Source organism: Lissotriton vulgaris, chromosome 1_1, assembly GCF_964263255.1.
Source record: "Lissotriton vulgaris chromosome 1_1, aLisVul1.2, whole genome shotgun sequence".
Classification (NCBI taxonomy): domain Eukaryota; kingdom Metazoa; phylum Chordata; class Amphibia; order Caudata; family Salamandridae; genus Lissotriton; species Lissotriton vulgaris.
In genome coordinates, this window is record NC_141685.1 from 167,753,109 (window position 1) to 167,768,503 (window position 15,395).

Here is a 15,395-nt window from a genome sequence, read left to right on the forward strand (position 1 = left end):
CGAGCATGTTGTTTCCACGTGTCCAGCCTGTTTGCGACCCTGTGGTTCATCGCGCCCACCCTCCGGTTCATCAGTGCCACCCTCTGGTTCATCACTGCCACCCTCTGGTTCATCACTGCCACCCTCTGGTTCATCAGTGCCACCCTCTGGTTCACCACTGCCACCCTCTGGTTCATCACTATCACCCTCTGGTTCACCACTGTCACCCTCTGGTTCATCACTGCCACCCTCTGGTTCACCACTGCCACCCCCTGGTTCATCACTATCACCCCTGGTTCACCACTGCCACCCTCTGGTTCACCAGTGTCACCCTCTTGTTCATCACTGCCACCCTCTGGTTCACCACTGCCACCCTCTGGTTCATCACTATCACCCTCTAGTTCACCACTGCCACCCTCTGGTTCACCACGGTCACCCTCTGGTTCACCACTGCCACCCTCTGGTTCATCACTGCCACCCTCTGGTTCACCACTGCCACCCTCTGGTTCACCACTGCCACCCTCTGGTTAATCACTGCCACCCCCTGGTTCATCACTGCCACCCTCTGGTTCATCACTGCCACCCTCTGGTTCATCACAGAACCCTCTGGTTCGTCAAGGCACCCTATGGTTCACCACTGCCACCCTCTGGTTCATCACTGTCACCGTCTGGTTCATCACTGTCACCCTCTGTTTCACCACTGCCACCCTCTGGTTCACCACTGCCACCCTCTGGTTCACCACTGCCACCCTCTGGTTCACCACTGCCACCCTCTGGTTCATCACTGCCACCCCCTGGTTCATCACTGCCACCCTCTGGTTCATCACAGCACCCTCTGGTTCATCACAGCACCCTCTGGTTCACCACTGCCACCCTCTGGTTCATCACTGTCACCCTCTGGTTCATCACTGTCATCCTTTGGTTCACCACTGCCACCCTCTGGTTCATCACTGCCACTCTCTGGTTCACCACTGCCAACCTCTGGTTCATGACAGCACCCTCTGGTTCATCACAGCACCCTCTGGTTCAACACTGCCACCCTCTGGTTCATCACAGCACCCTCTGGTTCACCACTGCCACCCTCTGGTTCTCCAATGCTACCCTCTGGTTCACCACTGTCACCCTCGGGTTCACCACTGCCACCCTCTGGTTTATCACTGTCACCCTCTGGTTCATCACTGTCACCCTCTGGTTCTCCACTCTCACCCTCTGGTTCATCACTGTCACCATCTGGTTCACCAATGCCACCCTCTGGTTCACCCCTGCCACCCTTTGGTTCAATACTGTCACCCTCTGGTTCACCACTGCCACCCTGTGGTTCACCACTGCCACACCTTGGTTTACCACTGCCACTCTCTGGTTCACCACTGTCACCCTCTGGTTCATCACAGCACCCTCTGGTTCACCACTGCCACCCTCTGGTTCACCACTGCCACCCCCTGGTTCATCACAGCAACCTCTGGTTCACCACAGTCACTCTCTGGGTCACCCCTGTCACCCTCTGGTTCATCACAGCACCCTCTGGTTCACCACTGCCACCCTTTGGTTCATCACAGCACCCTCTGGTTCACCACTGCCACCCTCTGGTTCACCACTGCCACCCTCTGGTTCATCACAGCACCCTCTGGTTCACCACTGCCATCCTCTGGTTCACCCCTGCCACCCTCTGGTTCAGCACTGTCACCCTCTGGTTCACCACTGCCACCCTCTGGTTTATCACAGCATCCTCTGGTTCACCACTGCCACCCTCTGGTTCACCCCTGCCACCCTCTGGTTCATCACTGCCACCCTCTGGTTCAGCACTGCCACCCACTGGTTCATCGCAGCACCCTCTGGTTCACCACTGTAGATTATGGGGGGAACGCACACCTGCCCAGCCTCAACTGAGATGTATTAATTTGGGGCTGGTTAATGTGTCACTGAATTTGAGCTTCAAGTCTGGCACCTGCTCCCTTAGCTGTAAGTTCTTCCTGTTGCAGTTTAATTTTTTTTACAGGAGCATTGTGCCATACTTGTAACTATTCTCTGACCCTGCTATGAGGGTCAGAGCAGGGTCAGAGAATAGTTGCAAGTAGGCAACTGAACTCTGGAGGGGCCACTCAGGAAGCACTACAGGGAATGGCTACAAATTAGCTTGAACTTTTGCAAAATTAGTTCCGCCCGATTTCGCGGATTTTTCTGCAATTTGGTGAGATTTGCGGATTGCGAAATTGCAGAAAATCCGCAAATTCCGCGAGCGGAACGAATTTTACTCCCATACTTAGTTGTGACCAGAGGTATCCCTGTTCAGTCGTGAGCTGGTTTGTGTGAAGGTGACCAGCTGGCTTCCATTCTCCTCACTTCATGGAGGTGACCGGCTGGCTTTCATTCTCCTCACGCCTGCTTCTTTTATCAGAATATTTGCACAGTTCTAGCCTTTGCATCTAGCAATGCGATAAGTTGATGGTTTGTGGGTGGGGCCAGTTTACGATTTTTCAGTATAAGGGGGGGGGAGGGGTAAACCCCTTTCCAAGACTCAGGAACAATATTTGTCTCTAAAGAGGCCACAATCTGTCAGCCCAAAAACCAGGGCCTGCATCATAAACAGGGGGTCCCTCTGCTCCTGGTCCATCATCTGGCCACTAAACAATACTTCCTTATCCATTTGAGTTGTAGAAAGTTTCACATCTTGTCATGGTATTGTTTATGAATAAACTCCTCCTTTGAGTTGCCTAAGGAAAGAGCGGAGATACGTCGAAGGCACCCCTTAATTGTAAACTTATGTCCATAGGGTTCCCTCGGTCAGCATCAAAGTCATTTTCAAACATCTACAACTGTTTACAGTCTGTCTTTGCACAAATGTCATGAGATTGGACCCACTGCCTCTCCTGTGCTCTCACACTGACCTCTTAATATGATTTAAGAGGGACACTGTCTCAACTTGCCTCCGACACAGGGTTCTTCTTTGCGGTTATATGAAGCCTTGACTTTAATCAAGGTCCCTTCTGTGCCACAATTGTCCTCAGGTGACTCTTGCCTTCATCTGCAGCATTTAATCAGTACTTAAGATGCACTACTTTACCGTAGAGCTACAAATCAGACTAGCGTCAAGAGCCCTTTGTGGGCAGTGTGAACTATATTCATGATTCATTCTTTTGTTCTAATGCAGAATATAAGGAATAACTTGCTTTTCCCATAAGTTGCCACCGAGAGCAGAAGTCCAGTCGAGCTGTTCTTTCACAGATCCATCTCTTTTCATCTCTTAAACTGTGATATAAAATTGAGGGCAGATTTTATATTTTTTAACAACTTAACCCCAATGAAGAATTCTAGTTCCTAGAAAGTGGGTGCTTTAGATGTTACATCTCCTGTCTATATTTTTGGTGCAGTGGGATCAAGGTCTCCTTTAGAGCAGGGGTGGGGAGTGGATGATACACGGCATATATTACACTTTGTAGGTTTCTGAATACCCACAAGCTTGTACGTTTGAGAGCATTTATACATCTAGAGCTGTCCCACCCTACAACAGATCCCCCTAGATTCGGTGAGCATGCGGAAGGGCTTTCTCCGTGAGGAAAATGAAAAATAAGCAGTAGAAAAAACTTATGCAGCGCAGCACAGTGGAGCAGGTCACCCTTGGCGTGTTGCGGGAGAGGGAAAGGGCAGGAATGTGCCGTATTTACCACTATGAAGCAAATCCCTGTCTTTCCACTTTGCTGGTGCACAATGTGCTGCCTAGCGCCAACTCGAGCACCCCTGCACCATGCGTTGGAAGCACTTTCCTGCACAAAAACAATCCTCTGAGACATTTTCCTTTCTGTGTGTGCAGCACCGACAGGAAGAGGGAGTAACGAGGAGAACTAAAGCTTTTCCCCATCTCACCTCACCCGGGAGGGGTATGTTTTTGACGCATTCCCAGGTATACCAGCAATGCACCAAACGCCAAGGGTGGATGCGTGGAAGCACCCCCACTCCACCCATGGAACCGCTCTCTGGGGCAGAGCAATGCACCAAACGCCAAGGGTGGATGCGTGGAAGCACCCCCGCTCCACCCATGGAACGCCTCTCTGGGGTAGAGTAACGCAACGCAGCGATTTGCGCTGTGTTGCGTTACTTTAGATTTATCAAGCAACGCAAGGCCATGCGCGGTGACCTTGCGCGGCTTGATAAATCTTACTTAGTAGTTGTGTCTCCCTTGCGGACCATTGCTTGATGCAAAGATAACACAACTATTTGATAAACCTGCCCTGTGTGGGGATTTTCACAGCTTCATGGTTCCAAGTGCTTAAATGTCTGCTGTGTAGATTTCCGCGCAACGAGAACAGGAGCCGGGGTGATGTCACATGACATTCCCGGTGGTACGTCTGGAGAATGACAGTGAAAGTTTGCAAGCATCAAATAGTAACTCTGCACCGGTACATCGGCATGCTTTTACGAGTGCACATATTCGTGCATTAGAGAATCATCACTGTGTGCAAAGGTGCTGTGTCTCTCAAGACACATTTCATCCTTAAGTAATAATAATAATTATTATAATATTATTATTGTTATGTTTAAATTTATATGGTGCAACAGCTACCCGGAGGTGTACCGTCGCCTTACGGACACAAGCTAAACAACAGAGCAACAAGAGAGACAAAACTAACAAGAGAGACAAAACTAACAAGAGAGACAAAAAATTCCTCTGGTTCCCTTGTGCTGTGGGTGTGCTAACCCCCCCCCAAACTTCCAGGATAGAATGTGCAGATTCTCACAACCTTTCATTTGTGATCATTTGTAGATTCTTACTATTCAGAGTGGGCAGGACTGGTCCTTCCAGTTGCCATGGGAGCCAAATCCGATGGGTTGGCCTTTGTTGTTCTCTTTCTTCCACCATCTTGCAGTGTCCCAACCTATTGCAAGATTGCGCTCATGAGGATTTAAAGAACTAGACGCACTGTGCACCCCCTAGGTGGCAATATCTTCATTGTGCTTTTCACGCCTGCACGTGAGCAGGAACAGATTACATACATCATGCACCTTTGGAGTACAGGGTGGGCCCACCGAAGGTGGCAGTGCCCTTATTGCGCCCTCGGTGCCTGCAAGGGGTGAGGATCAAACCGTGCACTCCCCCTTAAGGTGACAATACTATTCTTTGTGCCCCTCACTCCAGTACAAGGTGAGGGTCAGACTAGACACACCGTGCATGCCCCCGTAAGGTGGCAGTACCCTTATTTCACCTGGCGTGGTCCTGTGTCTTCAAATGAAGAGACCCCTTTCATTTCGGCATGAAAATATGAGCTTTAAACACACAACACGTAATGAACTCTGATTCCATCAAATGCGCACTTCTAGTCTATTCTTCTGTTCTCTGAATGTGTCATGAAGCCATGATGATCAAGCTTATGCAAAAGACATCCAGTGACTGCTTAGTTTAGAGGTTATCCCAGGTCTGTCATAAACATTGAATCTGACTGTTCCCCTTCATAATTCTATTATTATTTTTATTTTAACCACTTGCTTTAGCCTTTTTTATTTTTGTAGAAGGTTTGAGGTCCTAAAACACGAGCAGCGCCGGTTCCATTTTTGCCACAGTTTCCGTTTTCGGTCGCCTGGCCGAGCTGAAGTTCACAGTCAAAATCTTGTCGCCTTTTTCAGAACTTGTGAAAGTGGTATCCATGTCTAACCACCCTTGAGCCTTAATTGTTAGCCTATCGGATGCCACAAGTCCAGTCCATCCTCTCAACAGCTGCAGCTCAAGGTTTTAGAAGTTGACACTTGTAAAGTAAACACGAGCTAAAGAGGACGCAATTGCTCTGGGGCTGTTTACATTGGGGACATATTTTGTGTCCAACCAGTAGAGTCCGGTTAGATCTAGAGTCTTAAGATCACTGTTTGTTTCTGAAAACATAAAATAAGAATCAGTGGTAAATACCTGCTATAAACCCCAGAACTGTCCATTGATTCAGAGGGACAGTTGCCCCGGGTCACAGATCCAGATGCTCTGGCACCAGATGTCACCTTACATGAAGAAGCGCGAGACGAGACTCCTCCCAGACTCAGGCTGCACTGAAAGGCACCCGGACAATGTTTGCCTCTGAATAAACACAATGCATTTGTCCTTGAAACAGCTGACAAGCGTTTCCAGACAGACTACAAATCTTGTTGTCCCGGGTCTGCGCACCACCACAGAGCCTCGAGAAATAGGTAGATTACTTATTGATTCTACTAGAACCATCATAGCGCCTAGCGATAGCACAGTGAGGATGTTTGCGCTATAAATTGTGATAATGATGTTACAGGTTTTCACTGTTGTTTTCACTGCTCTGGAAAGCCTTAGCTTCGTCTCAGTTTTATCTTCTGTGATGTTACCATACAACATTGTGAGCACTAGATTCAGACATTTTTAAATAACTATTTTAGATTAAATGTTACAATTCATACCCTGTTCTGGTGATCCTTGAAAGTGTCCCTGAACCTATTAGCGGATTGTTAATAACCCAGAGAGAGCGAGCCCCACACTTACAGGAATGCTCAGTGGGTTGTGCGGGCTACATTTAACCTTAACTCAGTGATGGTGCACTATACTAATTCCTTCAACCTGTGGGTTAGAAAACTAAGCTCTGTAGACCTGGCCGCTAGATCTCACAATCTGTAGCATGGTGTTTACTCCTGTATGGGGTGAGATCAGATTAGACACAACATGTGCCCCCACTTATGGTGCCCGTATCCCTGTTGTTGTGCTCTTTACTTCACTATAGGGTGAGGTTCAAACTAAACACAGCTTTGAAGCCCCTGCCCGCAAGGTTGCCCTTCCCTTCTTTTGTCCATAATTCTTGTTCGGCGTGAGGATCAGACGAGACACATCATTTGTCCCTTTAAAGTGACAACACTACTTATAGTTCCCTTTACTCCACTATGCAGTGAGGATCGGACTAGATGCAACTTGTACTCCCTCTTAACGTGCCGATACCCTTCTTGTGCCCTTTACTCGTGTATGAAGTGAGGGAGAGACTAGCACAACTTGGTCCCATCTTAAGGTGGCAATACTCTTGTGCCATTCACTCCTACACAGGAGTAGGCTCAGACTAGACACACCACGTGCCCCTCCCCAATGCTGAATTAGCTTCACAATGGAACTATCATGCCAGAAATCACTGTGGTTTGCGATGGCAAACAGTCGGAGAGGGGCTCTGGGAGTGGTGCAGAGAAATGGCCTTCAGTCCTGCCCTGTTTATCATACCCGGGCAAAGCTGTGATAGAGAATAGCTAAACACAGAGAGAAGGTACACTGGGCAATCGATCTTAAGAAACTATTATCATACTGGGGCAAAGCTGTGATAGAGAATAGCTAAACACAGAGAGAAGGTGTGCTGTGCGATCCATCATAAGAACCTCGATGTACAGGGTTTCTATATGCTGCTTCTGCTAGGTTTTAGCACAGAGAATTTGGAAATCACAAATGAAACAGTATGCACAACATAGCTTCCCGCCCCACATTGTAAGAGAGATGAGTGCTACCCAAATATGCTGGTATACGCCTCATAGAACACTGCGGTCTTCAGAGGCAAGACTCATAAATGTCCGGAGCGTAAAAAAGCCACCGGGGAGGAAGAAGCTTTACTGGGAATGCGGCCAGAGCATGGAATGCTCTGCCATTATATCTGCGAAGCATGACCAATCTTCTGGCCTTCAGGAAGGCACTGAAAACATGGCTGTTTACTAACTGATCTTGCCATCCTCTCCCATGCCTTTCAATCCTCTGTCGGCATTCACACAGCGCCAGGACACCTCAGGGTATCAGTTGCGCTATACAAATACCAATAACATTACCATACTCACGTGTGAACACATTTCACCTTACATATATGTCTTATCAGTATACCATGACTATCGCTGCGAGGCATCAGAACTCTGTACATGGTCAAAGACCTAGAGAGTCAACATGTAATTAGAGGGGAAATGGTTAGAGGACTGTTAATGCGTCACAATGTGATATTCTTTAAAGAGGTGCATTTTCAGCTCTTTTCGATCACAATTTGTAGCTCTGACAATTTTATATATGCCTGATGTATTATTTCTATTACAGCTCCTTCTGCATTGAGAAGGCTCATCCTAGAACAGCAGAGGGACAAAACACATGCTGACAAATCGAGAATGAAGGGATTGTGACAAGGTCGATGACCACTAACAATATATCCTTCGAAAAACCTCAAATCTTTAATTGATGGAGCGCAAAGAGCGATAGAAAGTGATAAAGTAAGTAAAACGTATCCTGGACAATTACTGGAAATTAACATGAATTGAAAACTAACAAAAAACTACATAACCACAGCTGTGTGAGCTGGAAGTTGATTATTTCTCAATATAGCCCTTGCTTGTGATTACCTTACAGTGCTCATGTTATCATCCGCACTAGAAGAGATGGGAGCCTTGGGTGTCTGGCCACAGAAGCTCATTTACATTCAAAGGGGGTGATGCCTGTTCACAACGCACAGCACAACTTGTTTACGTAAAATGCTTGTACACATCACAGTGTAAAGTGACTCAGGTAACAGTGCGACCGTTGTATGACATGAGTGGGCGGTCTTAGCTGTTGAGACATGAATGTCTGACGGGTGCATCTTTAGCTCTTTCAACTGTTTGAGAGTGGGTGGCAGTCTCAAATACTGGGGGCACATCTACCAACAGCTTTCCTCATAATCTTTACTTTTTGCATCTACAGTGGGTGCAGATGCCACCTAAGACAGTAACCGTTGTCAGGTAGGTGATCTGCTTCCTGGAATCAGCCTGCTTTGCTGTTCCCTACTATGGTCGGCAAAGGTAAATGTGTCTTCCACTAAAATGACAATAGCTCGCTTTTGGTAACATGGCTTGAGCAAAAAAGCCACGCTTGAAGGCAAATCAAAACAGTTGATGTCACAAATGTCAATACAATGTAGAAAAAAGAGACAAAGAAATTCAAAATTCAAAGTTTAGAGAAACAGGAGTATTTAATAATTACTCATGAGTGAAAATTAAAACCAAGTCAGTAGTTTAAGGGTTATTAATTAGCAAAAACAACTGTCACAAAGGAAATAAAGGACTCATTTAGTTGTGTGTTCAAAATCACAAAAAAAGAAAATGAAGAAAAAAAGCAGATCCACTGAATCAATCAGGAAGTCACATACAAAAAAGTAGGGGACCTCGTTAGCCATGCTCGAGGGGCACTGGTAAGTCCAATTTCTGGTGGTGATCAACACTGGAATTTGATGCAATGTTTTGGGCTCAATCAGTTCCAGAAGCTGACGAGATGTGCAGAAGTGTCATGAAGTGCAACATTCCCACAGAGTAGAGTTGGGTCATCAAGTTGAACCTGAATTCACAGACATCAACATTTATGAAACTTCAGGCAGTTACAACAGCTGCGAAGTCTTCGGAGCTTCCAAGTTATAGAGATGGTCCAAGGTTGATGATAAGAGCCAAAGCATGGAGCGCGGTGTGAGACAAGCAGCGTACTGGAGTCCACGCTGGAGGATCAAACATGAAACTTGTAACCACCAAGGTGTATCACAGCAGGTTTAAAGGTTGTTCAGCGATTCGAACACATATCTCACTTATCAAAGTGGAAAGGATACCAATAAAGGCAGATCAAGGTGCAGGAATATCAGGGTTTGGGCTCTCTGTGCTCACACTGTAGCCGTACAGCGAAGGTGTTCATCGTATAAAAATGTATACAAAGGATAAGACCTCAGAACCAGGTAAAAGTAAAGTACATTTCTGTGCTTACGTTGTGGTGAAACCAACAAAATTAGGTAAAAGGAAGAGAAGGGAAAATACAAAAGCAAATCACGATAACATGGTTAAGAACAAGGAGAAATTACCTGATCCTACTACGGTAATGATAAATAGCTGCTACAGGAGGCCCTCTGGAGGCGAGTGATGTAGCAAGTCCAGGAAAATTACTTCAAGGTATTTATTGCCGCTCCCCAGCCAAACAAACACACCGGACCATCCCATTTGCTCTAATAACAGCCTAAGTGCCCGCGTCTACTTTAGCGTTACCACTAAAAGGAAACACTCAGGTTGAGTTGGACACCTCGAGCTTACTCACAAAAGTACCTTACACCTGTGAGTAATCTATACATACAAGGATGCTTGTAGAGTAACTTTGCCAGTTTTAGCTATTCACCATTACGATAAAGTTACTCAAAAGTGTGGACTTGCATATCTGCACACGCTTAAACAGAGGTGGAGTAAAATTTACAAATGTAACTTACTTCGGCCAAAGTGGAGCAATAGAAAGTGCAGGACCATACATAGCCAACCACTGGTAATGCAAAGCCCTCCCATAGAAAATAATGGAGAGAGAGACTTAAAAATCGAACCCATTCGAAAATAAAGATAAAATAAAATTATGTATTTTGCCTTTTAAAAATACACACACCTTCAAAAGAATGTTATAAAATTTCATATATTTAAAATTAATTAGTTCATGATAATATGGGTATGCTTTTAATTTTAAAAATATTACAAATATTAAAAAATACTTTCAATTAATTCTATACATGATTTTTTAAGGATGTACCCCTCCGAATAGAGGTGAATAAGGCAAATCAGTAATTCCGAGTACATAGTAAGAAAATCAGATGATTTTAGATAGTTGGGATTTTTGAAACAGATCTGTGAGAAAACCTTTTTTTTACATTTAAAATCAATTAGATCTCTAAGTAAACTGTGAGTTTTTAATTTGTTCAATATTTAAAGTTTATAACATTTACATTTGTATTTAACATAAAAATATTGTTTCCAAGTGTAATAAACAATTTAAATATTGTTTATATTTTTTACACAGGGAAAATTCCACCCAAGTTGAATATATAGAAGATATATTTGTATTCAGGTTTAATTAAAGGTGTCCCACCAAAATTAACATTTATAATATGTATTAATAATTTTTAAATGTATTGTATTGTAATTGCATGTATCTACAGGCATTTGCATCAAAGTAAATACCGGTCGCAAATGGGCAGATTCTCAGAATCTGCCCCTTTGCGACCAGTATTTTTGCATTTGGGATGCATCATCCCAAATGCAAAAATAGCAATTTAAGGAATCTCTAAATTGAGATTCCTTAAACTGCGATTGCATTTAAGGAATCCCAAATTGAAACTCCTTAAATGCAATGCATGAAAGTCAAAAAAATAGCGAATTCGCTAATAGGAGTAGCTAATTACCATGAAGTTGAACTTCATGGTAATTTGCTAAAACTTTGAAAAAAGCACTTTTGTGCATTTTTAAAAGTTTCATGTTGCGCACACACATGCCTGTGTATGTGCAACATATGTGCAGAGATCAATTTCAGGGGGGCAACAGGGTGTCATTTTGACACCCTTGCACCCTCTGGTACTCGCAAATCGCTCATGCGATCTCCACTTCATTCCTATGGGCCTGGAGGCCTGGAGGCCCATAGGAATGAATGGGACCGCATTCCTTAATTGCGACTCGCAATCTCCCATTCATTCTTATGGGCCTGGACGCCCCATAGGAATGAATGGGACCGCATTCCTTAATTGCGACTTGCAATCTCCCATTCATTCCTATGGGCCTGGAGGCCCATAGGAATGAATGGGACCACATTCCTTAATTGCGACTCGCAATCTCCCATTCATTCCTATGGGCCTGGAGGCCTGGAGGCGCATAGGAATCAATGGGACCGCATTCCTTAATTGCGACTCGCAATCTCCCATTCATTCCTATGGGCCTGGAGGCCTGGAGGCCCATAGGAATGAATGGGACCGCATTCCTTAATTACGACTAGCAATTTGCGAGTAGCAATTAAGGAATGTTTAGGAATCGCTATTTTAATAGCGCTTCCTACATGCATAGGCTTTTGCTATTCCTAAATAGCGATTCCTTAAAAATCGATATTTAGGCATAGCAAAAGGCTGCGTTGATGCATCTGCCAGCTAGTGCTTATTACCCCTCACGAGGCATCAAAGCGCTTTTTCGGAGAGTAGCACACTACTAAGGAACCCATTAAAGGATTAGTGGTGAATTAGTATAGTGAAAATTGAAATTGCTTTGAGTGGTGGACATGTTAGTCTGTTATTTGGATTGAAAATATGAAAATCTCTGCAACGTGGTGTCACCTGATTGCCTGAAATAACCGGAAATTTGATTTTGGGCATAAATTATAACATATGTAATTATACTTCACTAAAAATGATGTTATATTAGTGTTGCAATTCAACAAATGTTATTAAAACATTGTAAAATATTTTTTTCTTTTTAGATATTTTTTGCCTTGAATGACATTTGTTTAGATATTTAATTAGTTTAAACTATTTCATTTAATGCTGTTTTAATTTATGTCCGTACCTCCATTATTAATTATGGGAGTGTGTTGCAGTTTCAGTGGATGACCATGTGTGATGTTGGACTCTGAGCTCGGGTACATTTACAACTGTTTTAGGTACATCATGGCTTTGGGGCTGTAGAGGTGGGGTTTGTAAATAGCAATGGGTTTACTCCTTTGTGGGTGAGTGCTTGTCCGTCCCTACACCCCTCCTTTCTCCTCCCTTAGCCCCTCCCCTTTAGTCATAAATATTTCCCGTTTTACACCCACTCCCCTCTGTCCCTCTTGCATTTACTACAAAAAGTATATAAACATGTGCGGAAACTCTGCAGTCGGGGCAGGCAACTCCACAAAGAAAAAGATAGGAGAGGCAGAACAACAGCACATACTTTGTGAATCGCATTTTCTTGTATTTTAGTCGTCCTATAGTAGTTTATGAATAGGCCTGATTATCTGTGAGACTCTCTTGGGTGTATCTGATGCGATTGTAAAGCTTGTGAAACTGTCCTCAGCAGATGGGAAGCAGGTCCATTTGTAGCAAAAAGGACATGGAAAGAGGCAGCTGAAGTGGATCTTTGTAATACGAGGCCATGTCCCCTCGGAACCAAAGTCATTAGGACTATTTACGGTGGAGCCAAGAATGGTTTACATATGGCTGGCCGTGTCTGTAGTGGTACAGAGACTAGAGAATGATGTGGCGGGATGGTGCTTAGATCAACTGCCAGTCATTCCATCACCTTTAGTTTTTCTCAATGATCAGCCGTAAGTGGCGCAGACATGAACAGATGTTGGTCCCATAGAGACCTAAGTCAAAGGGACTCCTGCTGCAGCCCCCTGGTGAGGCTCATTAAGGCTAAAAACAGTTCGAGGTTACATGCATTCCTGACCCTTGGGGGCGTGGCCTCAAAGTTCAGTATCAAATGGACTTTGTGGGTCAGTCATTGCCTATAAACACTCAGGAAACAAAACACGCTGAATGGAATGAGGCCACAAATAGTTGCAAAAGAATGAGGTTAATTCAAGCATTTCCATACCTCGCTGTGTGCTTTTCTCAGTAGACGGTTTGTTGGACAATCAATGGATTTATGTTTTTGTGGCTGCTTCATGTAAAGGTTTTGCGATGCTGAAAGCTCCTCCTCAGGGTTGACAGTGAGCACCTTTTATTCTCCCACATTGGCTCGCTTATGTAGAAAGGCTACATTTATAACTGAAGTTTTTGTCACATTGAGAGCACGGGTCATTTCTTTCCTCATTGTGCGTTCTCTCTTGTTGAATGAAATTGAATCTCCAGCAGACCCTTCCCAGGCATTTAGAACAATGACAAGGTTTTTTCCAGGTAAGTTCTCGCAGGTTGAGTGAGACCAGATTTCCGACTTTTTCAGCATTCAGAGAGCTAATCAGGTTTTTTCCCAGTGTGAGTTCCCTCATGGTGAATGAAAGTTATTTTGTGACTGAAGCTTTTTTGGGATTCAGAACACTGATACGGTTTGAGCCCAGTGTGGGTTCTCACATGTACAGTAAGGTTGGATTTCTGCCTGAAGCTTTTACAGCATTCAGAGCACTGATACAGTTTATACCGAGTGTGGGTTCTTTCATGTGAAGTGAGATTGGATTTGCTTCTGAAGTTTTTACAGCATTCAGAGCACTGAAACGGTTTGAGCCCAGTATGGATTCTCTGATGTTGAGTTAAACTTAATTTGTAATAGAAACTGTTTTGGCATTCAGAACACTGATACGGTTTATACCCAGTGTGGGTTCTTTCATGTACAGTAAGGTTGGATTTATGACTGAAGCTTTTCCAGCATTCAGAGCACTGATAAGGTTTTTGTTCAGTGTGAGTTCGCTGATGTTGAATCAGACTGCCATGAAAACTGAAGCTTTTTTGGCACGTGGAGCACTGATATGGTTTTTGTCCAGTGTGAGTTCTTTCATGTAAAGTGAGATTGGATTTGGTACTGAAGCTTTTACAGCATTCAGAGCACTGATACGGTTTTTGTCCAGTGTGGGTTCTTTCATGTAAAGTGAGATTGGATTTGGTACTGAAGCTTTTACAGCATTCAGAGCACTGATAAGGTTTTTGTTCAGTGTGAGTTCGCTGATGTCGAATCAGACTGCCACGAAAACTGAAGCTTTTTTGGCATGTGGAGCACTGATATGATTTTTGTCCAGTGTGAGTTCTTTCATGTAAAGTGAGATTGGATTTGGTACTGAAGCTTTTACAGCATTCAGAGCACTGATACTGTTTTTGTCCAGTGTGGGTTCCTTCATGTAAAGTGAGACTGGATTTGCGAGTGAAACTTTCGCAGCATTCAGAGCACTGATAAGGTTTTTGTCCAGTGTGAGTTATTTCATGTAAAGTGAGATTGGATTTGGTACTGAAGCTTTTACAGCATTCAGAGCACTCATACGGCTTTTGTCCAGTGTGAGTTCTTACATGTAAAGAAAGATTGGATTTGGTACTGAAGCTTTTACAGCATTCAGAGCACTGATACGGTTTTTGTCCAGTGTGAGTTCTTTCATGTAAAGTGAGATTGGATTTGGTACTGAAGCTTTTACAGCATTCAGAGCACTGATACGGTTTATGCCCAGTGTGGGTTTTTTCATGTACAGTAAGGTTGTATTTGCGAGTGAAGCCTTTCTGGCATTCTGGACACTCGTAGGGTTTTCGTCCAGCGCTAGTTTTCTCATGTTTAGTGAGGTGGGATTGATGGCTAAAGCTATTCTCACAGTCATTGCTCTTATTCGAGTAGTTTGTTTCTCCAAGTTGGGTTTGTTCCTGGATACATGTCATCTGAAGACTGACTCTGATTTCTGATCATGTACTTGTTTGTTACAACTCAGCATTAACTTCTAAATTACATTTTAGATGCTCTTCTTAACATATGTATTTAACTAATGATAGTTTTTTCCTGGAGATCATTTTCCTACCTTTAAAGGCACCTATCTCACTTGTCTTATAAACTTTCACTGAAGAGCCCCTTGTATTGATTAAGAGGCCTCTCATGGATTCATTTTCTCCAAGTTATGCCCGGGTGAATTCTATCTAGTTTAATTAGTCTCATTTAGTTATTCTAGTTTATCACATTTGATTTAGGAGTTTTAAAGGCACTGATAAGGTCTT

General features: G+C 44.1%; 1 protein-coding gene across 4 annotated transcripts; it reads right to left on the reverse strand.

The window, feature by feature from the left end:
- Positions 1 to 13,603: 13,603 nt before the first annotated feature.
- LOC147738012 (uncharacterized) lies at positions 13,604 to 15,065 on the reverse strand. 4 transcript variants are annotated; one of them, XM_086951265.1, is made up of 3 exons: positions 14,627 to 15,065; positions 13,927 to 14,458; positions 13,604 to 13,863 (listed from the first exon to the last, which is right to left on the reverse strand). In XM_086951265.1, the coding sequence occupies exons 1-3, from the start codon at positions 15,063 to 15,065 to the stop codon at positions 13,668 to 13,670; spliced, it is 1,167 nt and encodes a 388-aa protein (XP_086807391.1). In that variant the 3' UTR covers positions 13,604 to 13,667. The 4 variants fall into 4 exon arrangements, with proteins under 4 accessions (XP_086807391.1, XP_086807439.1, XP_086807355.1 ...); XM_086951313.1 differs by having other exon boundaries at positions 13,604 to 14,206; positions 14,459 to 15,065; XM_086951229.1 differs by having other exon boundaries at positions 13,927 to 15,065.
- Positions 15,066 to 15,395: the final 330 nt, after the last annotated feature.